This window comes from Melopsittacus undulatus, chromosome 11 (genome assembly GCF_012275295.1).
Source record: "Melopsittacus undulatus isolate bMelUnd1 chromosome 11, bMelUnd1.mat.Z, whole genome shotgun sequence".
Classification (NCBI taxonomy): domain Eukaryota; kingdom Metazoa; phylum Chordata; class Aves; order Psittaciformes; family Psittaculidae; genus Melopsittacus; species Melopsittacus undulatus.
In genome coordinates this window covers 21,568,168-21,594,901 of record NC_047537.1, presented here as the reverse complement: position 1 = coordinate 21,594,901, position 26,734 = coordinate 21,568,168, and the positions used below count along the sequence as shown (strand labels likewise).

The following is a 26,734-nucleotide window of genomic DNA, read 5'->3' as shown; positions in this document are numbered from 1 at the left end:
GAAAGTGTTCCCTGCCCCTGGCTCTGACTCACCATCTAAAGGTCCCTGCTTCTCCACACTGAAAGTCAGGCATTTAGCACCTAACAGAAGCACTTAATTGAAGGCTCTTTCCTCCTAACTGTAGGTTATGATTGGGGTTTGTTTCTTTCAGAAAGGCATCTGCATTAATTTACATAAGTAGAACAAAATCGTTTCAGTGTCAAGTTTCTTCAGCAAGAGTCAGGGTTTGGAGTGTACCCCTAATACAGTTGAATCATCTCATCAAACCCAAGGGCATTTTAATTCCTGGGTACAAATTTGTTTATGGGCAGCAGGACGATGAGAATTTGGCCTTCAGGCTTCACTGGTATTTTATTTAGGTGCAGAACTTAGAGTCGACATAAATTCTCAGTGTTCGTTCTGACTTTGCATTTTCTAAAGGGCACAGAAAGTTAATTTGTTAGGAAAAAAATATGAATTTATAATATGATATTTACACAAAAATACCCAAACTCCAGGCTTCAAACTTTTATGTCGCATCATTGACAGGGTAATTTATTTAGTGTACATCTTTTCCACAGAAACATACAGAAATATTTACACAGTTCTCTGTACTCAGTGGGTGTTAGATAATTTAGTTTTCCTTCTTTAAAAACAACATAAATATTATGGTGCTCCCCACTAAGCTATGGAAACGTTTTTAGCCAGGATACTATTAAGCCAACTCATCACTTGCAGAGTAAATAAGGAAAAAAACCTAAGCAAACTGTTCAGCCATTTAGAAACAAAAACTCAGTAGCACATCCAGCTTTGATAATCAACTGCTGCTCCTCCACTTGATGTTTCCTTTAGAATACTGCAAGAGCCCTGTTCACATTAATAGAAATGATGGTAATTCGAAAATATATCTTAAGAGTCAAAAAGCAAGGTAAGGGATCCATAATTCACTTTATGCTAGGAGTGTCACATAGCTCTTGCTTTCAACTCAGATAAATTGACCCTTTAACTCCTGCCAGATCAGGTTGATACATGTTTACCTTTCAAACATCTTCCTTTCAATTACATGTAGTATTTTTTACTTGAAGACATACATATTTGTGGATCCAGGAATATATATACACACAAATCCAGAAATGCCTCCATTTTAGAGAACTTTTTATAGAGATACCATGACTATTTGAGCAATATCATACAATCCACAGCATCACTTTCTGAAGGCTTCATATCAAATACTATGACAATCATACTTAAATGCAAGCATTCAGTGGCTTTTAAATTATGTGCTGTGATTTCCTTAGCTAATATAATTTAACCATAAGGAAAACACCACTTTAATGTATGCTTTTCATAAGTACTTCTGAGACCAGACTATGTAGTTGAATGCAGCAAAAGCCTGGCAACCACAAAAACAAAATACATTTAACTTTGACTCCTTGCTCTGTTAAATCACAATTCATTATTCCCAAAAGTGCCAATTACACACATTTTTCCCCCCCACAGAATTAAGACACCATAACACTTTTCATCACAAAGTGCTTTACAAATCACCTTAAGACAATCTGTGCTGAAATGCAAGCAGATCAAAAGTAACTATTCAAAATAAGCTGCCTTCTTTTCCTCGACCAGATCTTCAGTGTCTGTAAAATGTCATAAGGCAACTTATGCCACCAAATTTAAGAGAATTTACAGCTGTTGTAAATCTATCCCTTTCACATAACTTCATTGGCTTTACTAACACTGCATAAACTGTATGACCCAAATGGCTTTTAATAGCTAACAAGTAAACATAAAGAGGCATTTTCTTGGTAATATATTAAACTCATAGACTGGCATTCAGAAAATTATGCCTATGGTTTAAAAAAAGATACATCCCAACCTACCATTATACTGCATATGTAGCGATTACTGCACAAAATATTCCCAGGAGCTGGTTTCTGCCTTTAAATAAACCCTCCTTAACTATTTCTATGCAAGTTTATTCTCCTTGCTCCTCAAGTTTCCACCTCTTCTTCATTTTGTTTCCCCCTTACTTCCCCAAGATCCCCACCGTAAGCACATTTAACCACATACACAATGACTTCAACCTGACTTATCAGAAGAGGCCAATCTACTTTCACATGATTCTCTAAATATGTAGCTCCTATGACATCAAAGTTATTCTTCAAGAAGCCAGGTGGGTAGCCCCCAGTTCTCAAACTATCATTGGAACTGTGAGTCAAAGTGTTCTGGAATTAAGATACAATTAAAGCGCATTTGAGTTTATCATAGTAACTTTTAGAGGAGCATAGCAAAAGTTTGCTCATTAGGAAAGACACATTTATCAGTAGAATAATAAAAGCTTAAAAAAGGATGTCTTTATTTTTATTTAACAAATGACCCAAAATTACTTTGACAATGTTTCACGGTCCTTTTAGTCTACGTTTTTAAAAGCACTGCTGGTAATGCCAATATGCTTTTATGTTTTAGAGGTTCTTTAACCTTTTTTTTATAGACACCTTTTCTTAAGAATAGTATTTTATAGATACAAAATAAGCCTTAAAAAAATACCTGAGAGGTCTTGCCTGGGGATTGCCTGCTTCTACATATGGATGTAAATAATCCTTTATGTAGAGATCAGCAGCACTATTAGAATGGGTGCAAATGAGAATCCTGCTGGAATAAATGGTGCAAATAAAAAAGCAATGAAGAAACAGAAAACAATTCAAAGCAGTAGAATACAAAAAAAAGGAAACAGTGGCCATCTTCCTGCACATTTCTCTTAATGAAACTAGTTGCTAACCTTCCATAGTTGCATGATTGAGCCCTTTAACTCAAATTCTTCAGTTAGGAGAAATTCAAACAGGTTTTCAATAATTATTTTGTGATTATTAATCTAGACTTGATTTTAAGCACGGAACAGATCTTATTATCTAACATACTGCCAAACTTTCCATGTCGAGCAAATCACAGTCATCTACATATTGTTCATTTTAATTACTTTCATTCCAAAAGGAAACTATAGGCTAAGACTATAAAATTACTTTCTCATTCAAAACAATGACGGATGGCTTGGGGTTTGTTTTTAAGCTGGATGGAAATTCTACATTTCTACCTTTTAAGTAAAAAACTACATCTCTGCTAATCAAGTATCACCCTATATTTAGTGCCCCATCTCACCTAGTATCCTGTTGTTGAAGTATGTGCTTGACTGCCTGAGCCAGAGTGAAGGTTTTTCCTGTCCCATAGGGACCGATGATAAGAACAGGAGGCAGTTGTATTGAAAGTGGAGTAGTGATAGCCAGAACAGCCTCTTTCTGCTTAGCGTTTAGTCGAGGGTCCAACTGCTCATCCCATTGTCTGTACAAAAGGAGACAACAGTTTAAAAACAGAAGCTACAGTAATGCACTGTCAGTCAGAAATGAAGTATAATTTCTAGAAGCTATAAATAGCTTCTATGCTACTGTATTGATTGTGGCATTGAGTCACAATGAAACAAATCAACAAATACAGCAAAACAATCACATGCTGTAATCACAAAGATTTGGTATTTGCAATAAATAGCTTGGGGTATTGTTTTTTCATAAGGAATCCATTTCTCAATTTACATTATCTCACCTAACAGTAATTAACCTGCCTAGAATACATGATAGAAAAAGTAGATGCTGCACCATCACCTGATAACAAAGGCAAGTAGACATACAATTTTCTACTATTAATATGCAAAATGTGACTTCAGTTATGGTTCTTTCCTGAAGTATTTACATTGTCAACTTTAAAAGTCAACAGTTAACCCTAGGGCTTGGTAAGAACTTATCTATGATGAAATTAAAAAACAACTACAAAACTTAATAGCTACCAATAACCACAACTTCTCTTTGCCTTTTGCTTCTTTAAATCACTAATGCACATACCTCTATTGGGAAAGCAGCCTAAAAGAATGGATTTTGCTGTAACCAGCTACTGAAACCAGCATTAAGAGGAAGATGCTTTCAGAAAATTCCAATGAGCATAAGAGGTTAAAGATCTGTAGACACAGTTTTAATATTCCCACTGACAGATTTAGAAGTAGACATGCATTGTAAAAACCACCTGTCACTGCTGCACATATGGCCATACTTTAGTAATGTGATCTGCTTTGGTACAAGAACTATGCTTCTTACAGACTGGGAAAAGTATCTACTCAGTAGTAGTTAGTAACAAGGAGTAAAATCAAGAGGGAATTGACTGAATTCCCAATTTTTAAGACAGTCTCCTGCCAGCTTGTTGTTCACAGCTAAGAAATACTGGAAAGTAATAGGGACATAAAACAAAACCAGAAGAAAAACAGGGAAAGAGAGTTTTTAGTCAGAAGTACTTATTCTCCAGGTAGGATAAGCCAAGCCACCAGATAGAAAAGACTATGCCTATTACACTGAATGAAACTGAATTACAACCATTATAACTCTCATTTATGTATATAAAAATTAGCAGACATTACACAAATGATACTAACTACACAGAAGGTAACAGTTCTCACTTTCTTGACTTACCTTCTTTTTAGTGAGAACACTGCTAACTTCCAAACTATTCTTAAACACCATTCCCTTGAGATTCACTCAAAACTTTACTAAGCCAGGGAATTGTCACTGACCACCGCTAGCTTTGTAATAACAACTCCATGTAAAACCTATTCCCTTCTTTCTGCCCATACTGTCAAAGCTTTGATACATGCAGCTATCATCCCCACCCAGAACACTGCTCCCACCCTTTTATTGCCTCTGTTCTTCCTACACTTCCAAAGACAAACTAAAACTTTCCAGTAATGTTTGTCTCTCATTATCTCGCTGTCTCAGGTTTCTAACCTGATCCCTTTCAATCCTTGAGCTATCTTCTGATTAGTACTATATCACAGTCACTCTTAATTCTCACCTTCAAGACACCACACAACTCCTTGTATGCTGTACAGGATATCAGTTCCACATACCTCTCATTTCCCTGGTTTCTAAGTACAGAAACCTCATGCCTCTTTTATCCTTCCCCATGCAGCAAGGATACTGCCCATATTCCCTGAGCAACACAGCCTTGCATTTCTCATCCCTAAGTTTCCTCTTTGAGACAAACTATTTTCATTGCATCACTGCACCAGCTTTAAGTTTCCTTATAAGTATTTATAGAACACAGGGGTTTACAATTTCATAAAGGGAACTGTAAGACATACATACAAAGAATCTCAGGACTGCTTGCAAGTGCAGTGCTGGTCCTTCTAATGCTCCTTCCCACACCTTTCTTAGTCATACCCTCAGCAATATGTCCAAATTTGGGCTCACTGCACCAAACTCCAGAAGTACTAATGGATCACTCATTGAGATCCTGCACAGCAAACTCCTTGGAACTGGTATTCTCATTCCTATAAAGCATCATGCATATTTTCAGTGAAGAACAGAAGGGTAAGCAACAATAGCAGATTTGCTTTCTACAGCTGCAGTGCAACTGCAATGCCTATAAAACCACAGCTCAATTGCAGGGAACACCAATCAACAGATTCTAGTCCTCAAAGAATCACTTTTCTTGTTTTCTTTAGAACAGCTTCACTCCTTTCTCTGAACCATCCTCACCATTAAAGAGCAGCGAGGCAGGTTTCTTGTTCCAGGGCAGGTTTCAGCCATCTGTTATGAGAAAATCAGTACACATCACCATACAATCTTTGATATTGAAGTGTTTGCATTCTCATACCTGTTGGGACTCCAGGGGATGGTGGGAGTCATGCTGACATCTGGAAATAAAATACTGTTGTCCTTAATCCTGTCCAAAGCATAATGCATTTCACAGAGGGGTAAGCGATTTAACTGAAACTGAAGTTCAACCTGCAGCACAAAATGCAGAAACGAAGAGGTGAACAAAACTGACTAATTTAGAAAACACTCTTCAGACTTTGCTGTATGTGCTACATTTTTATCTTCCTGCAAACTACAGACTCTCAAGAAGAGCCTAAAATACCATTCAATCAAAAGATCTGTGGTAAAATTAACTTGCTCCTTTTTATTGTTGTTGTGAAGCAAAGATAAAGACAGCATCTTCTCTAACGCAATTCTGTTGTTTGGTTTTTAAGATTAGATTCCACTGTACTTTCAGGAAAAAAATTAAAGGGAAAACATTGATGGAATTATTTTTTAATATAAAAGATACTCCTAGAAAATATTCTTGTCCTAAACCACTGGGTTTGCAAACAGAAGCTTCCATCCCTTATTGCAAGAACAACCTCAGAAAAGCAATAGACCAGACATTTTCACAGCTCAAGAGACGACATAAATCAGATGTGTGACCAGCAGAGATAAACCCCAAACACTTATTTATTTCTAGTCAAACATTCTGCAATAACATAACTTGTTATTTATGTTCAATTATTAGGACTCTCTGAAAGTTAATTTCTAACAATTCATTGCTTATCAATACATTCTTTTTTTGTTCTCTCAATTACTTATGTTATAATGGTAGTAAATAAAAGATAATGCCAACAAAACTCTGGTACAAAGCCAGAAACAACATGAAGAGCATGTTAACATCCCTGATTAAATTCAGAACTGAACAATGGAGAGTGAAATTAGTTTATACATACATATGCTAAAAGAGCAAAGAGAAAAATACATTGTAAATGTGAACATGGGATAAAAGCAGCTCCTGGGGAAACAGTTCATAAACAGTTCACTCAAATTATCATGTACACATATTTAAATTTGCATTTATTAATCTATCCAAGCCCAAATGCATCTGAGCAGAGCATTATGCCCAAGAACTACATGTTAACAACTAACACAGAAGCCTTCATACAAAATTTGACATATATTTGCACTAATACAAAGCAGCGTAAAACCACCTAAAGGTGCTGAAGAATTTCAAGTCACTGACATCTTTTTAGTTGTTGGTTGGTTTTGGGTTGGGTTTTTTTTGTGAAATCATAGTTATCTATCACTAAAGGATTTGCAAAACACAGCTCTCAGCATTTACCTTCTGGTATATTTAAATATCACATTATTATGTAGCATGTAAAATCACCGCTAGCTTTGCCATAAATAAACCATGTTTGCTTGTATCAGTGCAGAACGTAGCCATTAACTTTAAGTCCCTGGCAGATATAAAGATATTAAATATTTATCTTGACTAACATATTTTAGAGCAAGATGTAGAACCGTAATGCTGGAGAAAAGGGCAGTAACAAATCCATACAATGTTAAGCATGGAGTTCATTGAAGTGACTGTAACTGCTAGAAGCTGACAAACGAACACTTAAGAATCTTTTTCCTCATTGTTCCACTGTGTAGTTTTGGATGTGCCTAATTTGGATGTGGATGTGCCTATCCACTACCTTAGTAAATACAGTGGTCTTCAGAGCAGTGGGGTTTTAGCACTTGTCAGGAATGACAGCCCCAGCTCATTCTGCCCAAGGGGGACCTTAAGCTTCCTTTCCTTCCAAAGCTCTGTCCTACCCAGCCTTACCCAGAGCCAATTCGTCCACTCAATCACATCCCACAGATGTTGGGACAAGACTTCCCAAGGAATGGCAATGGTCCCAACCTCACAGTTCTATCTATACAGGAAAGATAGCTATGCTCAATTAGGCCCAAGGCTGACAAAAGAACACCCAATATAACAACAATAATTTACATGCAGAAAACCTGTGATGCTCATCTGAGTGACACTTCAATAGTCCCTTCTGGGAGTCCAAGCAAGGTGCCTTGCATTAAATACCTCTCATTATCTACCTGCATTCACCATCTGCTTTTGATTTGTTTAGTTTTTAAACCAGTTTTGATGGAATCAAGTAAGTTATATTTGCAGTTGCAGAGTACTGAATGAGGCCATCTGTGAAGGAGAAGCACGTAACCTGCTTTAATATATAGTCCACAATAAGAAAACAGGGGGAAAGGAAGTTAATCCATTGCCAGTTTCACAGAAGAAGACACAAAACAAACACTCCAAAAATGAAACTGTTGCCTGTTAGTTTGGTGCCCAAGCTGAACAGCAGCCAGGGGGTTTAAATCATCCATTCACTCCATCCTACCTTCATGAACAGGCCACTTGATAAAAGCCAAATGGTGTATTTATTATAATGAAGCCAACAACAGGAAAGCAAGTGATGAGAAAGTTTCCAAGATGAATTATTACAAGAGGAAAGAAAGCAACCCACCCAACCTACCCAAAACCTACCACAAGGAAAGCAATTCCATCAGTGCCTGGGAATCCCATGGGAATATTAACTCCACCAAGCAGAGTTCCCAACACCTTTAATAAAAATGCTATACATCCAAATTACAACATCCTTAGTTCTAACCTGAGGATCCCTTTCCAAGTTTTCAGTTACTACTTAATCAGACAATGTTTTCTCACAATTAGAATTCCTTAGAACGTAGATAACACTTTAAGGATTTGACCACCAGTTCACTGACCCATGTATGATGCACTAAAATGATTCTACAAGCAACTTTAAGACCCAACTCTTCATGCAGAATAGACTGTCTTATAAAACTTCACCTGAGGCAGCAACTGAAAGCAAAATGAGCCATTTCTGAAGCCCCAGCTCATTTTGCATTCCAGAGGAGTTTCTGATAGAATCAATTAGTAAGTTTAATTATTGTTTTAAGAAAACAAACACAAAACCAAGAGCCCAGAACGACATAAGTCTTCCCAGACCAATTATCCATGCTAAATTAAGACATTAGGATGCTCGCATATGTTTCTCCAAAACAAAATGAATGGAAGGAGATAATCCTTTGGTGAAAACACATTCCTTCCCAACAGTTTCAGTGGTCTTAATTTGAGGTTATTTCTGCTCGGTAACAAGATCAATCATAAGCTCCACAGCAGACACATTGGGGATGGGTGAGGATTTTAAGTATTTAACTTCATTAGAGCTTTGTCTTCCTTTATATGCATTTACATCTGATTCATTGTTTGCAACCCACACAATATTTAATAAAGTATCCTCACCCATGTCATGTTAACTGCAAAGTAATCAAAAGCCTGATCTTCCTGCCAACAACATTTTTTTTCTAGCAGAAGTGTTACAAATCCTCATTTTGTGACCAAATGCATCCAAGATTGATAAATATCTGTCCTGGCTAGAAGTGTTAGGGGAGCAAAAGCCACGGAGGCAAATATTATCATTCTGAAACACAGGAGATACATAATAAAATGATTTATTCACCTCCCTTGTGCCTCTTACCTACCAACCCTCACCACCTCCATCAAGGATGTACTATAAATTAAAGACTCTTTCACTGAAGGACAATATTCCCTTGTTCCAATATGGGTACAGAAAGCAGCACAAGGCCCATCTGTAACCTCAAGAAACCTTATTAAAATTTAATCTCACCTCACGCCTAAGAACAAATAATGGAATCCACAATGACACAAACATAAAGACTGAAAAGATACAAAATAAAGAGTCCAAGATGCAAGTTATCAAAGACCGAGCTGGCTATGTCAAGAGCAGCTGAGGTTTTTGGTTTGGTTTTGCTGGGGTTTGGGTTAGGGTTTATTTTCTGTAGGGTTGGTTTGTTTGTTGATAAAAGCACAGAAATAGAAAACTCCCTCCTTTGATTTCATTAAGAAAAGGCTCCTGAGGTCTCTGGTGTAAATAGCAATGACAGACGTAACGATGGAAGCCACATCAGAGAGACTAAGCCAGAGAAATATCCAGGCAGCAGGAGTAAGCAATATATTCAGTGGGTTCAGATGAGAGGGGAGAGACTGGGCAGGTCTGGTGGAGGAAAGCTCATGAGCTACCCACAAACACCTACCTGCAGGAAACTAAAAATAAGACAAAGCTTTCCTTTGTGAGTCCACGGAGGGCTTTGTACTTGAACCAGAAATATATACCAATGTCTGAGTTACCTTACAAACCAAACTCTGAAAACAATGAGATAAATGAGCAAAAAGCTACAAGCAGGCCTAATATATCAGAATACTTCTGCCAGAAATTAAATTCATTAAAACATGGTTTTACACCATCACAGTTCTAAAGTACTAATTTTCAAATAGTAAGACTCATCTACACAAACCACATACATATATATGTGTATATTTATGTATAGAAAGATTTCAGCTATCTGAAATTCTCCTCCACACTCTGCTTTCTGTATATGATGACAATAAAATTCCTTTTCATATCTTAAAGCAATTGGCTTGGGTGGAGCTGAAACAGATGCAATGCAAACAGTTCCTGCACCAAAACCTTTTCCACTCAGACTTACCTGCATTTCACAATCTGCCCGAAGATTGAGTTCTTCGCAGCATTCCCTGGATACCCTCAAGAAGATATAATCTTTTGTTTTCTCCTCAATAGCTGCTTCATAAACCTTCTCTTTGGTTCCTTGGGTCTGTGCTGACTTCTCTTTAGTGACAGGCAATAAATAAACAGCATTGACTTTGGTCATCACCAGCCGTCCAGCCAAAGTGTCTTCCGAAAGCGTTTCAGTGAGCTTGAAGCGGCCAAAAAGTTGTCCATTTTGGGCGTACTTTGCACCTCCAGAAACACCAGTGAGCATGAAGCTTGCTACTATCTGCAATTGCACTTTTATGTTGAACCTAAGTAAGAAAGCATCAAGTCAGTGCAGGAAAGTCCTCTCACATTCAGAAATTTCGTATCTTGAGACTGACGACTCAGTCACTGCCTTACATTCTGAATGTGTAACTTCTGAACATGAAGTAGAGCAAATCTAGCCCTCCCTAGGTATATAGCTGCTGGATGTTCACACATTTTCCTTTTGATTATAGCCTATAAAACATACATTTAAAAGAATTAACGTCTTTGAAGCTTACAAAAAGGACCCTCACAGGAAAGAATCAAAATACTAGATAGTATCTGAGACCAAAAGAAGTTTAGGGTGAATTTGAGTTCTCGTGCGTGTCCTAGAGCAGACAATTTCTATTTAAATAGTTTGTAGGCTTATGTTAGGTATTCAAGAGACATGCAAGCTAAGAACAGAGGGAGAGCCTATTTATTTCACTCATCTCTTCCAGGCTGCACACCACAGAGGGTAATTTACATCTCAAAAGGTAAATGGTATTATTATACCCATAATACAGAGGGATTGATTAAAATTTCTGGGGAAAAAAATAAATCAGAACATATGCATTACAAGAAGATTTTATCTGGAATCGGGGAATAGCATCACAGCAGCCACACAGATCATCTAGCCACAGAATTCCTACGAGCAAGTTCCTCCTGCAATTACAGGTATAACAAATACATTTGTTTTAAACAGGTTGTTTCAACCTGGTTTTAGAATAAAAGAGGTAAAAGGTCTGTCACACTAACAACATTCAGTTCTCTTCTCAGGATCTATTTCCTGAATTTGGAACAAATTACAGGGGGGAAAAAAAAAGTGAAAACCAAACGCTTTCAGAAATGTAAAAAAAAAAGCAAAAAAAGCAAAAAAACACATAATGGGAAAAAAAATAATTCTATTACAATAATTTTCAAACTGTTTTTATTTTATCTGCTCTTCTTATAATATTTACTTAAACCTATTAGGTTGGTTATTTATCGTTTAACTCCTTTAATATCAATCAAAAGCCTGTAACAATACAAGTCCAACATTTGAGCTCACCTGGTAATCAAAGATCTACCAAACCAAAGCTATTGTTTTAGTATCTGGCAAATCATGGGTGTTGCACAAAAACTGCAAGTTTGCCCCCTCGTGGTACTTGCTTCTCTACAGAATATGGGCAGTAAATGACATCCGAATTTCACACTCCTTCACTCAAAAAGCCCAAGATGTTTCTTAGTGAGCATGGATTTGTCTGGTCCATCCCTAACCACAGATGTTACTGCCCAGGCTACAGTTAAAGCAATCACTGAAAAGCATGTACTTCATTAGAATTAGGTGCAACCCAATTTCCACACGTGCTTAAAAAAAAACCCAAAACTAAACCAAAAAGCAAACTTTCTTCTATATGAATGCTGCACTATTCCAAAGGAGCTATCAGCAAGTTAGCAACATCTAACCCAGCTCATACCTCATTCAGATGACAGTTAAATACTATATAAAATGTTTAACACAGAAACCAAGAGCTTGGTATTATTACTAAGATACAATCACTTGCAATTGTGAACTGATTTGGTTAAAACTTTCCCAAAGTTGAATTCCTCTGCTGCTGAATGTGTTGCAGCTTGTTCTCAAAGTCGAATTTGTAAACACATACTGGGATACAGTATTACCAGTATTACCATTCTGAGACAAGGCACAAGTTAGTGTCTTCATGACTGAACTGACTCTGCTGTGCTAAAGGGAGTCTAAGGATTAGAGAGTATAAAGCAGTTTCCAGTGAGCAAGCTGACACCTTCTGGCAAATTGTTAAACTACAAAAACCTTTAAGAATTAGATTTAAAAAATCAGAATTTGCTTCTTTCAACCATTCCTCACTCTTGTTTTACTGGTTTATACAAGAAGAGGGTTTCAGTCTTATACAAATCAAACAAATACTTATGTTTTCTCTTAAGCACCTCAAAAATCCAGCCTAATTGCAGTGCTAATGAAACCACCTAAAAAAACCCAGCCTGTTGTTCATAATTAAAACCACAGAAATTAGAGAAAGACTTCATAAATCATTAATCCATCTGGTACCAATGCAAACAATAAACAGCAAAAAGGCAATAAACCCCATTCTGAACAAAGCCCCATGTAACACCTTTCTTAAAAGTGCAGTTAACACATTTGCTCGCACATTCACACATGGGGAGTTAAGACAGGGCATGCAGTGTGACACTTCCCTATGTACTGATAAATGTAATAAACAGTCATGGCAAAAGCAAATTTCTTTTCCATCAAAGCCAGTGCTTTAAGTTTTCACAGCCTTTAGGATAATTCTGCTCTGTAATTCTGCATGGAAGGAGCTGTATGTCACACCACACACTTTTTAATGTCCATACAAGAAAACAGAGTTCTAGCCACTCCAACACTTATGTGATTTTCTTTTGAACGTGCAAGAGAGAGAAAGGAAGGGCTTTAAAATCATCACATAGGGCAACCCTTTCCCAAACCAGTATCAAGATCAACATTGTTTTGCTTTTCCTTCAGAGTATGCTTGCATTCAGAAATAAGACAGCCCTGGCTCCCTTATTACTCCTACGATGTACTAATGTGAAGTAATTTTTATAAACACCTCTTGAAATACTAAAATAACCATGATTTAAAGTAAAGCTCTCTGAGACTATCCAGAATGAGCTCCCTTATCACCGAGTTCAAGACTTTTAAAGCCATTGCAACCTTCCTCTCATTATTTTCAGTCGTTCCACTCAGACGATCCCACATAAAGGCTGAGACAGTGTTTTCCTAGAAAGTGAGAAACCATCAACATTCTTAAAAGCCAACACTGCACTCCAGCCTGAACTGCAGACACTCGTATTATTCCAGTCTCATCTTAAGAGGCCACACTGACAACACTACTTACTACTGTTACAATACACATACACGAACCCATCAGAGAGCAGCAGCTCATCCACATTTTCAATCGTAGCACAACTTCAGAGGTACCACAACCCACTTGCGTTTGTATTTCTGGGCCTGCTTCTAGGCTTGCAACCCTGATGCTTCACTAGAGAATAGCAAGTGTGTGATCTTAGCCACAAAGGATCAGAAGAGTGTGCTAGTTTGAGCCTCATTGCGATAAAGTGGGTCAGCTACAAGATCAAAAGAGTATTTCTGTCATCAACACCATCAAAACAGAAGATTACAAGAACATTATTCAAACTTACTTCTATTAATCTGCTAGGCAGAAAAAGAAGAGCAATAACTTATCACTGCACCAAGTTGTCCAAAGGGGAAGCATTACACACAGGATACACTTGCTTTTCTTTCATTTCTACAGGCATGCTACTTTCTGGTTTCCTATGAGGCATGAGTGTAATTGTCAATGTGAACATTCACTCAGTAAATATATTGTTTACTCCTTTGCCATACTTCATAATGTTTCCTTTAAAGCCACTTCCGTTTAAAAAGTCTTAGAAAAGTCAACCTGATTATAAATATGTATGACAGAGAACATTTCTGTATGCTGAAAACAGTGCTCAAGCATGATTCTTCCATATGTTAGATTCCAGCTCAAGAGCAGAGCACAGCAGCAATGAAAGATATGAAGAAAAATAGTTCAAATACACTGCCCTCCATCTGAGATACAAAAAAGTAACTGAACCATTTTTCTGCTTTCAAAGCTTTAGAAATACAACTACTCATAGTATTTTCTTCCTGAATTCTAGAGAAGTGATTCAGCTGAACCTTTGTATCTCCATGACTGTTTGTCTAGAAGACATTTCCGATTTGGGACTTAGCTCATGGATAGCACTAAATCTGCTACCAAGTTAGGTTAAAGGGAAGTTATACCCTTTGACTGTCCATTGTGAGTAGTGCAATACTTTAAAACTCTTTTGTATCATGTGAATGCAGGCAAAATTTTGAACCACAAATATCAAACTACAGAAAAAAGCCCCATGAGAGTCTATACCTGGGAAATTCACATCTTTTTCCTAACTCTGTATTTGTGCAGCTAATCCAGTTGGGTACTATGTACATAGTACCTAAAGACAGAACAATACAAACAATGTACACTATGAGCCTTTTATTAGGTATTTTCATTCAGAAACTCAGTTTCAGCCTATTTAGAGAATAAATATAATGAAGTCAGCTGCCACATCATTGTAAGGTCAGAGCCTGATCCACGCACAATTCAACCCTTTATACAATGACTTTGTATATTTCTTTGCTATAGCCTACTTTCACCAAGGAACAAATATATGGATTTTATTATTAATATCTTTTTGTATATAGAGCCAAAAAAACTAAACAAAAATACTTATTATCCAGACATTAACAAAACATTGCTGTTTAGTGCCTCCATAGGGGCACCAATACATACTATTTGTTTTAAATTAGTTATTATTTCCAGACTCAGACTCAAATTCATTTCAAAGAAACAGGAAAACTCAGTATCTTAATCAAGCACGTAGGTTTAATGAGAAAAGTTGCCATCCTCATTTCAACAGGGCACCAAGAAATATCGAAGAAATATGTTATAAAGGTATCACTTACTTGCTAACTTCCTTATACTGTGCTATTTCCTCAATATAAAGGAGGTCATGGAGCCGTGACTGATAGTTGGTCTTGGTCAATGATTTGTCCAGGACAGATTGTGTAAATAACTGGTCAGCAGACAGAGGGATTTGGTATCTGGAAAGAAGGCTCTTCTCCAATTCAGTAGTTTCATTAGGCTCAAATTCTACAATAGTCTTAGAAGTAGAATCCCAACGCTTAGCTGTGGTTAGTAGCTGTTGCCGTGCATGCATCAGGTATTCAAGATCTAGATGTAGACACACAACAGGGAAAGGTAGTAAGTTCAAACTCCATTTGTGCTTGGGTTTTATTTAAAAACAAGTAAGCTCTACTGAACACAATCCTATTAGAGACAATGAACGAAATGCAGGTAAGAGTCTCCTCTGTCTACAACAGCTTTAGTAAGTTCATTGTTGGTACTTACCATCCCTGTTTTTCAGGTATCTACAAAGAGTAAGCAGGCTCTCAAACAATATCATAAAATAAAATAGTCTATAGACAGAAAATTAAATTAACACAGACAAAGCAGGACAGCACTTATATTTTAATAATCACAAGCTACTTTGAAGGACTTGGCATTACAATGTGCTTTCAAAGCCTAATGGCAACAACATCTCACTTCAAAAATACAAAGGAGTGAAGAACCTTACAATATATACTATAAAATTTAAAAGGTAATAAAAATGAATTGATAAAACTAGATGGTCAGGGATCATTAGATTTGCAAGAGTGTGAAAGCCTTTAAAAAAAGGCTGCAGACAGCTTCATTCTATGGCTAAAGTGAGTTTGCTAGGCAAAACTTTGGAAATGTAACCTAACATATATATATATATATAGTTAAATACAAAGTTAGTAAAATAAAAGGAAAATAATTTTTCAGTATATCCTTATTTCAGAGACCACATAGCTTAAATGAGAAGCAGACAACCAAGCATTGTCTAGAGCCACCCAAAATATACCCATTAACACCACAAAAACACTATGACAACAGTGCATCAGTTAACAAAATTGCAGTTAAATTGCAGAGCTGAAAATATTTGGCATTTATAGTGAAGCTATGATATCTTAATGTATTATGTCTGAATAAGATTTAAGATGGGTATCCAGGATATCACACCAACGCTGAAAAATGTGCAAAAAAGACATTTTCAAATTCAAATTAGATACTTAACATCATCTTGGCTGTCATTATTCTAAGAAGAAGGAAACCAGCTTTTTAGGCAAAGAAATCTCAGTCCAGCTTGACTACAGCTACAGGAATGTAGCTTATTTTACTAATCTCATGTTCATCAACAAGCCACACTTAAGTATCTACCTCGAGCTCAAACCATATTGGTTGTATGGCAAGAAAAAGTCTATGTTTCTGTGGCTTCTGTGTTTGAAACCATTTCACCGGAACTGATTTCTCTCATACTAACCATACGTCAGATCAAAAAGCTCAGTAATTATGCTGGGATGGAGTCCTTGTTTGCTGGAAAGACAGCCATTTAATTCCCAGCACTTGAGAGGCTTCCACTGGAAGCCTGACACAAACAGTTCCTGGCACAGATTGCGCATACCGTGACCCTTTCTTAAAGGGCATTTTGTACATTCTCAGTGCACAGAAAGCTTCTCTTAGTTCTTTTTTTCTTTTTTCCTGGCAAATAAAGATTTCAAAATGCAGAAGGGAAGCTCCTTCATTAAAATATTTTAACATAGACCTTTCTTTCCTGTTCAGGTAATGAGACAGGATCCTGAATTACAAGGAACTATAGAGACTTCTTTTTCTGTTTGAAAAGCACTTCCATGAGATCCCAATTCATATATACTGAAAGAAACTATGGAATTGGACACACAGCCAAAAGTTATCCGTTTCACTTGCCTGCTTACACGCTTCTTAGATTAGCTTAGCAAAAAAGCCCAGAATGTTCTCCCTATATTTATCTGTAAAGCACTCAGCACTCTTTTCATTTGAAATGAAAATATTAGTAAGAACCTGCTTGAAGACTTCAGTATCCCCCTGCACACAGACAAGCAATACGTGAAAAGCAAGTATCAGTATCTAATGCTAGGGAGTGCTATTTCAACTTCATCCACCACTTGCATATGGACTTGAGTATTCCTTGTATCTCTGGTTAGTAATTCGAGCGAACAAGGACCCAGATCATAGACTGCTTTGACAGTAACTCTGACTTGGCAAATAAGTTACGGCTTGGTTCTCTTGATCTTAAACAGGTTTACAATAAAAGGACACGTATTCTCCACAAACTCAATGTCTTTGGAAGCCTGTCAGCTGTGGTTACCCACATCTTTAAATGGAGATCATATAATAGCTCCTGAAAAGACCACAGCCTTGCTTCTAAGCAGTTTCTCATTCGTAATGCAATGTCCTCAGCTTCAAGAGACATTACAGCTTGGACGGTCTTCCTGCTCTTGGCTACAAGTACTTAGGTCATCTGAAAGAGCAGTTCACGATCTTTGGTATTTGTTATTTATAGTTTCTTTTTGTTAATGCTGCAAATGTTAGCTTGTTCTTGAAAATAAACGCCAAGAACAGAAAACTGCTGTTTTCTTAGTTACATCTTTTTTCCTTCTTTTTCCTGCTTAGACCCCAGTGCTACAATTCTGTTTCTTTTGTGTTTTTATCTGTCAAGATCTCATTAAAAACTACCACACTAACCCACCCCCTTGCTTGCTGCCAAGTGACACAGTGACCTATATTTAGCTCTTTTTACCTTTTAACCATAAATCAAAGTACTTCCTTCTTGTTTGCACCTCTTCAAACATCTTTCAATTCACTGACATCTTCCTGATAAGAGTTATTTCAGGTTTGAACTGAGAGGCACTCATCAGTTTCATAAACAGAATACAACCCTTACAGTAACACATAGTTCAGGGGGTATTTTCTTGCAACACATGCAAAAATAAAGTTACACTTCCTTTATATTTTCAACATTTATGTCAACAGCAACTCACTGAGTTACAAGTCTACACTCAGTCTCTTGCTTTTGACAACCCTAGTCAGATATCAGAAGGGGAGGAAAATAAACCAAACAAAAGGCCCACACACAACTCAAATAGTCTGCTTTAACTAATGAAAGAATTACCAGGTGTATTCTTACACAGAAACAATCTCTTTAGTGACCTTTTTCTATGTTTTTAACATTTTCATCAGTACAAGAACAATTATAAACCCTTAAATACTTACAACTTCCAGTGCTGCCTTCAGACATAGAACCATAGAATAGGTAGGGTTGGAAAGGACCTTAAGATCATCCAGTTCCAACCCCCCTGCCATGGGCAGGGATATATCAAAATGGTTTATAAAATATACCAAACCAGAAATTCCCAGCATTTTGTCAAGATTTAGGAGCCATAATAGTCATATTCCAGTCATCTGCCTTATTTACATCCTCTGAAGCTTTTGTCTACTATTTATATTCACACACGTGATGAACATAACATACAGTGAAATACATTCATTAGCTGTTAATACAGATGCTGTTCTGCCCATAACTGTGAAAGAGAAGACAACAGCATGAAATGTTTCCCCTATTCCAAACACATTTTTTAATACATTACCTTCAGTTGAAGCAGCATCAATCATTACTCGTTGCATGAGGACTGGCTCTAATCCAAAGTCAAATACAACAGTTTGGCGAAAAGTTCCAAAGATTTCTGTGTTAAATGCTATACTGACTTTGTATATATAATGATCTATTCCATTCTGGACCATCTTTCCTCCTATCCATTCCTGACAGTTTTCTGGAACTTCCTGGGATACCTGGGTAGTGCTGTCTCCAGCAGATATTGCAACGATACTAAAATGTGGGCGATGGGCATCATAAAGCAATGCCACTCGATACAGCATTCTTGCAGGCTAGAAAAAAAAAGACAGAGGTTGAAATGACAGCATATTGGAAACCTGAAATTATTTCGAGCCTATAATCACATGCAATCAGAGAATGAGAGCTTATAAGAACTTCAGATTCTCAGAGCAGGTAAGAGTCCTGCCTGCTTTCCAGAAACCTGGCCAGTCAATACATGATCACCAGAGTTGCTGACAGATAATGTCTGTTGCTGACAGATAATGTCTTACAGATGTCTGTAAGACAGAGAGAAGTGATGGTGCTAGGAAGTTTCTCTATTTTAAGAAGAATTATGCAACTGGAATCTTAATAACAACGTTTGTGAGTTGCATTCTAGCTATTACAGACTCATTTTCAAAAGATAAGTAGTCCTACCTTGCAAGTGAGAGCAAATGTCCATGTCTGATGGGACTTTTTGGTTGTGACAGTTACCGATAGCTCAGGATTATGTTCTACTCTCACTCCTTCTACACATTCACTAAGCTAGATTAAAACAAAAGAAGATACGGTTAAACTTCTACAGGTAGTATCAAAATAAAAATAATCAGAGAAAGGTAGTAATTTTTAACAGGAAATGGAAAAAAAATGGTTTCCTACATTATGCAGGATTGATGCAAGTCCTGTGAAGTGACTTTCACATTAATGAAAAAAAGTGTTAATTCAGAGAGACAAGCAAGCCAAATCTGCTAGGTCATACTATGTAAGTGAAGCATGTAACCATTAAAGGACAATTAACTGCAGGACTTGACTTTCAAAAACCAGCTTAATTGTAAACATTTAAAGCAGAACAAGATTTGGTTTGGAAAGAAGGATCTAATAAAACAAGGCCCAAAGACTTCATTTCCAGAAGACCCCAGATCTCATGACATCAATGAGACTCCTCGAGACATCAGGAAACTAGAATGAGGCTTCCTACTCATTAATACACTTTGAATAGAAAGTCTACTCTTCCTAGATTTTAATCAACAATAGATGGACTGAAAACTCCTTAGGGTCAGTGGTGTGTAGAGCTGGTCGAACGCCACAAAAACTTCCTTTGATATTCCAAATGGCTGCTAAGTTTGATCACATCCATACCCCACACTCTGGTATACAAACTGCTTTAAACATTTGGGGGTTTGGCTGCTCTACATACAAGTGCCTGCAGCTGCAGGCAAACATAAGGAGCCATGCACAAACAAGAGTATTCTCCACCAAGCTTTGCCATTTATTGTTCCCAGTTTAGTAAGTTCTGCCATCTAGGCAAGGAACAGGAACAATACCATGAGACTTGGCTGACCCGCCCTGCACTGGGAAGAGTAGCTATGCAAAATTAATGAGCTGTGATTAACCTACAAGCTGTAACTCACAAACTCTACTGAATTCCTGAAAAGAATAAGTACCCTTGTAGATATCAGCTTAAGCCTCTGGTATCTTTGTAAGACATAGGGCAGGATGGAAAGGGGAGCAAAATGGTTGGACACTTTCTTGGTAAGGAGAAATTCAACCAGCTCTGACATTAAGGGCCAAAACCAGGCACACCTGTTAGTTTTAAATATGAGCATATAGGGAAGCAGTATATTTTCCTTACCACTTTCTCAGGAGATAACGAGTTCATCCATTTCTCAATCAAGGTTTCCATATAACTGCCTGAACACTGCTTGTTTTCCTTCTGCTGTTTTAATCGGATCAAGCGGGAAGCATATCGTTTCTGCCATTCTGTTAGCTCTTCCTGGGAATGTGCTGAAGTACACTGGGCACCGTACCTGCAGATCCCTTGCTCTAAAAATCTACATAAAATAGGAAACATGATTATGTCTTAAACCTTTTGGTCTCCAATTAAAAAAAAAATATTACCAAAATTATACTTTTCAAGCTTGAGTCTTTCTCGCAGAAATGAAGGCAATTTAGTTCACACAAACTTAACTGGATATACATATATAAATACATATATATGTACCCAGCATTTTGGAATAGAGGCAGCAGCCTGTTCATCAACACTGTTCATCAGGAGCAAAGGGAAGATACAACATGAGTTCCTCCAATAGTTACATTATTAGCTGATAAATACTCATTCAGCAGTTTTTCCTAGAGCAACAGTGACATCACATGGTCCTTCCTACTAAATACACCTACACACACATCACCTCTCAAGGTTTAATCCTCTTCTTTGCAAAGGGTGTATCAAACCAAAAGGATCTAATTTTGCAGAGCTAAAGGATTTGTTCAAGTATTACATTTGTAATTTAATGTCATGTGCTAATGCATCATTCCAAGCACCTATACACATTTAAGAATTCCAGTTCTCAGGATTTATTGCAAGTCTGGGCAAATGCCTCTAACTTGGGAACTATTTTTCTAATTAAACTTTGCATTAAAATTATAAAACAGCAGTAGTTGCACCTTCAGCATTCTTCAAAACTGAAGCACTTAAAAACTAGATGACAAAATGAAGAATCAAATGGGAGGGGTAAGTTCTGACAGTTCTAAGAAAGTAGTGGATATACAGAATAAACATCAGGCCAGAGGTCCGATTGGTTTGCATACGGAGACTATAAGGAATTAATTTAATCTCTTCCTACATTGATGAGTTACTATACAAAAAGAAAGGATGCACCAAGACTAGAAACATACAGCAAGTCAGGACCCCACATCATGAATGAAGACAGCAGAATGTCTTCATAATAACCTTTCCATAGTAAATACATTATGTAATGTAACGTGAATTAGAATGTGAACTTTGAGCTATGCTGACAAAAACAAATACCACCTGACTACAGCGTGAAAACCTTGCAGCAAAAGTACCTGGATATCTAGGCCACCCTTGTATCAGTGGTTATAATTTGGCATACACTCTTCCTTCAAGAACTGTTTAAGTATTTAAAGGTTTGCATGCCCAAATTGCAAATAAAATAAGCATGATACATATTGTGATGTTGCTAAAGGTGTTCTAAAGCTACACTCCTTACTCCAAATTAAGATATTTTTCTTGGCAGTCATTTTCAGTATTTTTATTGTAAATTTTCCAATTCACCACTGCATTAGAATGCTAAAGTACAATTATGATTTTCATGGCCCACAGTAAATAGAACACATGCATAAAAAATTGTTGACCTGTTGTTATTATCAGGTTTAAAATCAAGCGGTTTTCCTTTCATTATTTCACTGGAAAGCATATTACCTTAACATTTGTCACCGTTATGCAAGTTTTCCACATTCTCATTGTTCGTATTTTTAACAGGCACTATTTTTCCCTCATTTTTAGTTTCTTATTTAATACCTCCTGCAATTCCATGGCTTCATTATCTAGAATAAATATGCTGTACTCCTACGGCTTTACAGCACACAGGGGGAAAACAAACCAGAGCTTCAAGAATTCTTATTCAGTAGCTGTAACTGCCTCCTCATAAGGAACTAAAATCTTTAGTGCATGGTCAGAATGATACTGTCCACATGGATTTGCTGAGTAAGGCACATCCTTCTCACTGCAAGGGTTAACAGTGTGCATAAAGCTAATTACAGCTTCAGTGAAAAACTGTTTCAGAACAAGGGCTGGAAACATGATATAGATGTTACTCAACAGACAATCATCAGGAACTAAAAATTGTAAATATCTGCTTTTTCAAAACTGCTGAATATACACCAGATACACTGAAAGCCAGCAAAAGATGCCAACATTTAACATCTTTGGAAAATCATGCCAAAAAATAGCCCAAATTCAGCGATTCAGTTGTGTCATTTAAAAACCAGGTCAGATTCCTGCTGATGTTTCTAAAATAACTTATTTTCATCAGTTATATATACTGCAGAATCAAGTGCATACCGATGGTTCCTCCCCACCTACATTAACATGGTTTTATTCAAATACTGATAATTAATAACAAAAACTCCAGGCAATATTGACTTGACAACTGAAAAAGACAAGGAGGAGAATCCAGTAGAAGCCACTGGATTTTGAGCAAGGCAACTCTGTGTTATTTCAGCTTATGCAGAATGGAAATAATGAGATCTGCAGGAAAGTTCTACAAACATTTTATTCATCGGGAGACAAAGCACATCTATCAACAAAGCCTATTTATTTTATCATAAATAAGAAAAGGTAAGGGAAGAAGACACGTGCTGACCTGTCACTAGAAAAATGACCCTCAAACTGCACTCTTCCATTTTATATACTGAAGCACTTCCAGACAAACTGATCTTTCAAAAATACCTGTGAACACATCAACTCTGTTCTAACAAGTGCCTTCATTTTCCTGACCTCTTGATCATTCTGTCAGCAGCTAAATAACAGAAGAAATGTTAGGGCCCCTTGGAGAATGGTGATATAAAGCAATGATTTTACCTTTTACATAGCGTATATTCTTCACTGCTTGTGACTCCCCGGGGTGGAGGGCGGAAGTGCCAGCCATCCCGGGACCCTGCAGAGGAGGCAAGACTTTGGTTACTTCTCTAATTGCCAGTGAGTCAGATAGTAACTGTCCAGAGAATTCTATCTCTAAACTCCAACCCAAAGTGTATTTGTCCACAAGGCAAAATTATCCACCAACAATTAAGTTTCAATCCTAACAAACTGATGTAGACAAAGGTCCAAAGGTTATGAAGGCAAGTTTCTAACAATGTGCAGAATAGAGCATGCTGTGATACAGCACTTCTAGCAATAAACAGAAACTTCTGCCTCCAAATTCTGTTAGTGATGAGGTAATTTCACCTCAATCCTGAGGGCTCATCATGATAGCTAAGCCCCCTTTTTGCTTTTTGACTACTATGCAGTGCTGAGTACTCAGCAGAATCCAAGTCTTCTCACTACAAAATAAAGTAGCTTTAGAACTGAGTTACATACCTTCTTCTAAATCTTCTACATGATATCCTGATGGTACTTTACCAGCTGCCTACAATTATACAAAAAATCCCACAGTTATAAAGGAACATAGGAATATATCATCAACAAGAACTGCTCTGGCTTCTCTGCTGTCAAAATGTGTTTCAGAACAATCAATACAAAAACATTAACAGAAGTCTGAAATCCCTTTCAGTCATAAACATAAATTTCATATTAACCTAATTGGATTGCAGCCACTGATAAAAGGAATTCTGACAGGAACACCCAAGTGTAGTCATGGCTGTATGAAAATCTGAGAGATTTTTACAAGTCTAAATTCCACCCTGTGATCATTTCAATGTGGACTGCAGTGAAGCTTTTAAAAGGCCACAAGTCTGAACTGTATTAAGATGTCTTGCAGCTTTGAATCTACACTAAAAATAAAGCCCATATCAATGACAAAGCACCGGGGGGTGGGGGGAGAGGAAGTGGCAATTTAATCAGTAGAAATGACAGATTAACCCCTAACACAAAAAATAGGTGACTGAGAGGGTATTGATATGTGTCATGTTTATTATTTCAGAATCATTTCCAACATAGAAAAACATAATAAATACATAAATAATGCAGAGCTAAATGCTTTGAATTCTTTCCACTTTCTGCTTCAAGAAAGTCAACAGCATATTAGCAACTTCCTCTATTTTCTCATACATCATGCAAGATTGTGATGAAGGCTCCTGGAGAGGTAGGTGGAAAAGTCCAATAGACCAGTAGAAACACTGATGTTTGAACCAGTATGTTCACAGTGAGCCTGGATCTCCTGGGGCTTTCAGCTCTTTCAGGTACTGCTCATTATTTTTCCACTAATATGCTCATTATTACCTCTGTTTCAGCAAGAAGTGTTTTCAGTCGTGTCAGATCTTTAGTTACCATCCCGTTCTGGGGAGGGAGAAAGAATATTAATACTTCAAACAAACCTTAACATGCATTAAACCACAGCAACTAAGTTCATTTCCCACCCACTACCACCACCACAGAGAAGGGCAAGAAGGAAAAATGAGTTTGACTTGGAAAGCACAATTGTAAATTACCTACTACAAAACACTGAGCAAACGTTTGAGTGAAAAAGGGAATTCTACAATGGCCAAAACCAGCACTGGGCTTACAGGAAGTATCAATACAGGTCAATGCAAGAGAGCAGAGTGCTCAGAACAACTTGGGAGAATAAAAAACTTCTCATGAAGTTTAGCTGCCACTCAAGGCAAGTATTAATAGCTGCAGTATCTATTGATTGCTACCCTGCAGAGCAGTACTCTACATGCAGAGTAGTCATGGACAAGGTCTCAGGAGACCTGTGCTCTGTCATCAGCTTGGCTGCTGGCCTGCTGGGTGACCTTAGGCAGGTCACTTCACCTCTCCATGCCCCAGTTTCCAATCTGCAAAACGGGGACAGTGATACTGACTGTCTTCACAGAGCACTTTGTAAGCTACTACTGGGAAGCACTATACATGAACTGTATGCTAGGGTTCCTGGAATACTTTGGCTCTAAAGTAATACAATAAAGTTTCACTGTAGTTGCAGTGATGGATCCCTTTCTTCTTAAGGACCCACTTTAGAAACTACTGGCTTCTACAGTTTCATAACTCTTTCTGCTCTGATGTAGACTACATGATTTTCAGAGTTTTCACTAAAAAGCAAGGATTAGCCATGTAACTAAAAGCAACTGCATATTAATATTACATGTGAAATAAAAATCCTTCAAAACTGAATTTATCTGCAATATATAGCTAAGTGTAATGACTTCACACACAAGTAAGCCAAACCTTTGATTAAAGGAAGCCAGACCTGTGGTTTTTATTTCAGTCATCTCTTACAGAAACTTAATTAAGTGCTAGCACATTTGTTAGACTTCACATTTTGATTGTGCTACTGAGGAGTAGAAATTACTCTTTGCTGAAAACTTACAGACTCAACAATTCTCACATTTAGGCTGTTTTCAAACTGATTTTTCACTTCTTCAGGAGACAGCTGCAAATTCAGCTTAAACATATTAGAGGGTAACATGTTACCAAGAATCACTCTCTTAAGTCACTGGGGACGAAACTGGATGGATTCCAACCCTTCAATAAATTCATTCTGAAACTGACTTTAATTTCTTCTCTCATACAATGGCACAAGTCACTAAATCAGTTGCTGATTTTAATATTCCTACTGAAAACAACTGTGTCTTACAACCTAAAGCTTGTAAAAACATCTCAGACTCTACTTTGGGACAACACTCTGGAATTAGAGACTGAGTACCTTCATTTGCACAAGAGCTCCAAACAAGGGCACTATACACTTCCTGTGATAGGGAGCTTCTGGCTATTTTACTGGGTTTTCCCTGCAGGCAAGTTTCTTTTGACCTCACCAGGAATTTTTCAATGAAGCATTTTTTCATTAGAAAACATGAGCTAAACAAAGTAAAAACCCTTTTCTTTATGTAAAAATAGCCAATGGCAGGGGGGAAGGGAATTCAGGATACATACCAGACAGACAAACAGAACTGCCTCTCAGAAACAACCTCCTGATTAAGTTAAGCACCAAGGTATAGGAGACATGATCCAATTTCAAGGTAATAGGCTTTCCTACCACAGTTTCTGATGTCACTTAGACATTCCTCATGGTCTGACCAGAGGAATGCTCTTGTCTGTGCTATGACCACATTTCTGGATTTAGCATCACCAGCAGTTCATGGTGACAAACCGCATGCTATTTAATCTAGATTACAGAAATAAAAAGGACACTATCCTGTGAAAACTTACTGGCCCTAACTGTTCCCATATGAGTAGTCACATACGAGTCACAACAGTTACTAACTGAATGGGGTTAAAAGCATCTTTACAGCTTTTGACAGTTGAAGGGTAAAATAGAAGCTTTGAACTCAAAGCTTTATCTTCATCTGGAAATAACACAGGTTTGGAGCTCTTTTCTGAAAGGCTTTTCATGCTCTCTTACAACTTATCATGTGATAGTTATTTAAAAGTCCTATCAATCATTTTTC

The 26,734-nt window shown here is 37.3% G+C and overlaps 1 protein-coding gene across 1 annotated transcript in view; it reads right to left on the bottom strand.

Moving 5' to 3' along the window:
- The window catches only part of HELZ (helicase with zinc finger), an 84,994-nt gene that overhangs the window by 35,599 nt on the left and 22,661 nt on the right, over positions 1 to 26,734 (bottom strand). Inside the window, exons 5-15 of the mRNA XM_034067428.1 lie at positions 24,573 to 24,629; positions 23,712 to 23,760; positions 23,214 to 23,289; positions 20,463 to 20,661; positions 19,268 to 19,375; positions 18,606 to 18,903; positions 15,024 to 15,291; positions 10,188 to 10,521; positions 5,671 to 5,801; positions 3,136 to 3,315; positions 2,527 to 2,631 (exon numbers count right to left, since the gene is read on the bottom strand). Coding sequence (XP_033923319.1) covers positions 2,527 to 2,631; positions 3,136 to 3,315; positions 5,671 to 5,801; positions 10,188 to 10,521; positions 15,024 to 15,291; positions 18,606 to 18,903; positions 19,268 to 19,375; positions 20,463 to 20,661; positions 23,214 to 23,289; positions 23,712 to 23,760; positions 24,573 to 24,629 — 1,805 coding nt within the window. The remainder of the gene's footprint in view (positions 1 to 2,526; positions 2,632 to 3,135; positions 3,316 to 5,670; positions 5,802 to 10,187; positions 10,522 to 15,023; positions 15,292 to 18,605; positions 18,904 to 19,267; positions 19,376 to 20,462; positions 20,662 to 23,213; positions 23,290 to 23,711; positions 23,761 to 24,572; positions 24,630 to 26,734) is intronic.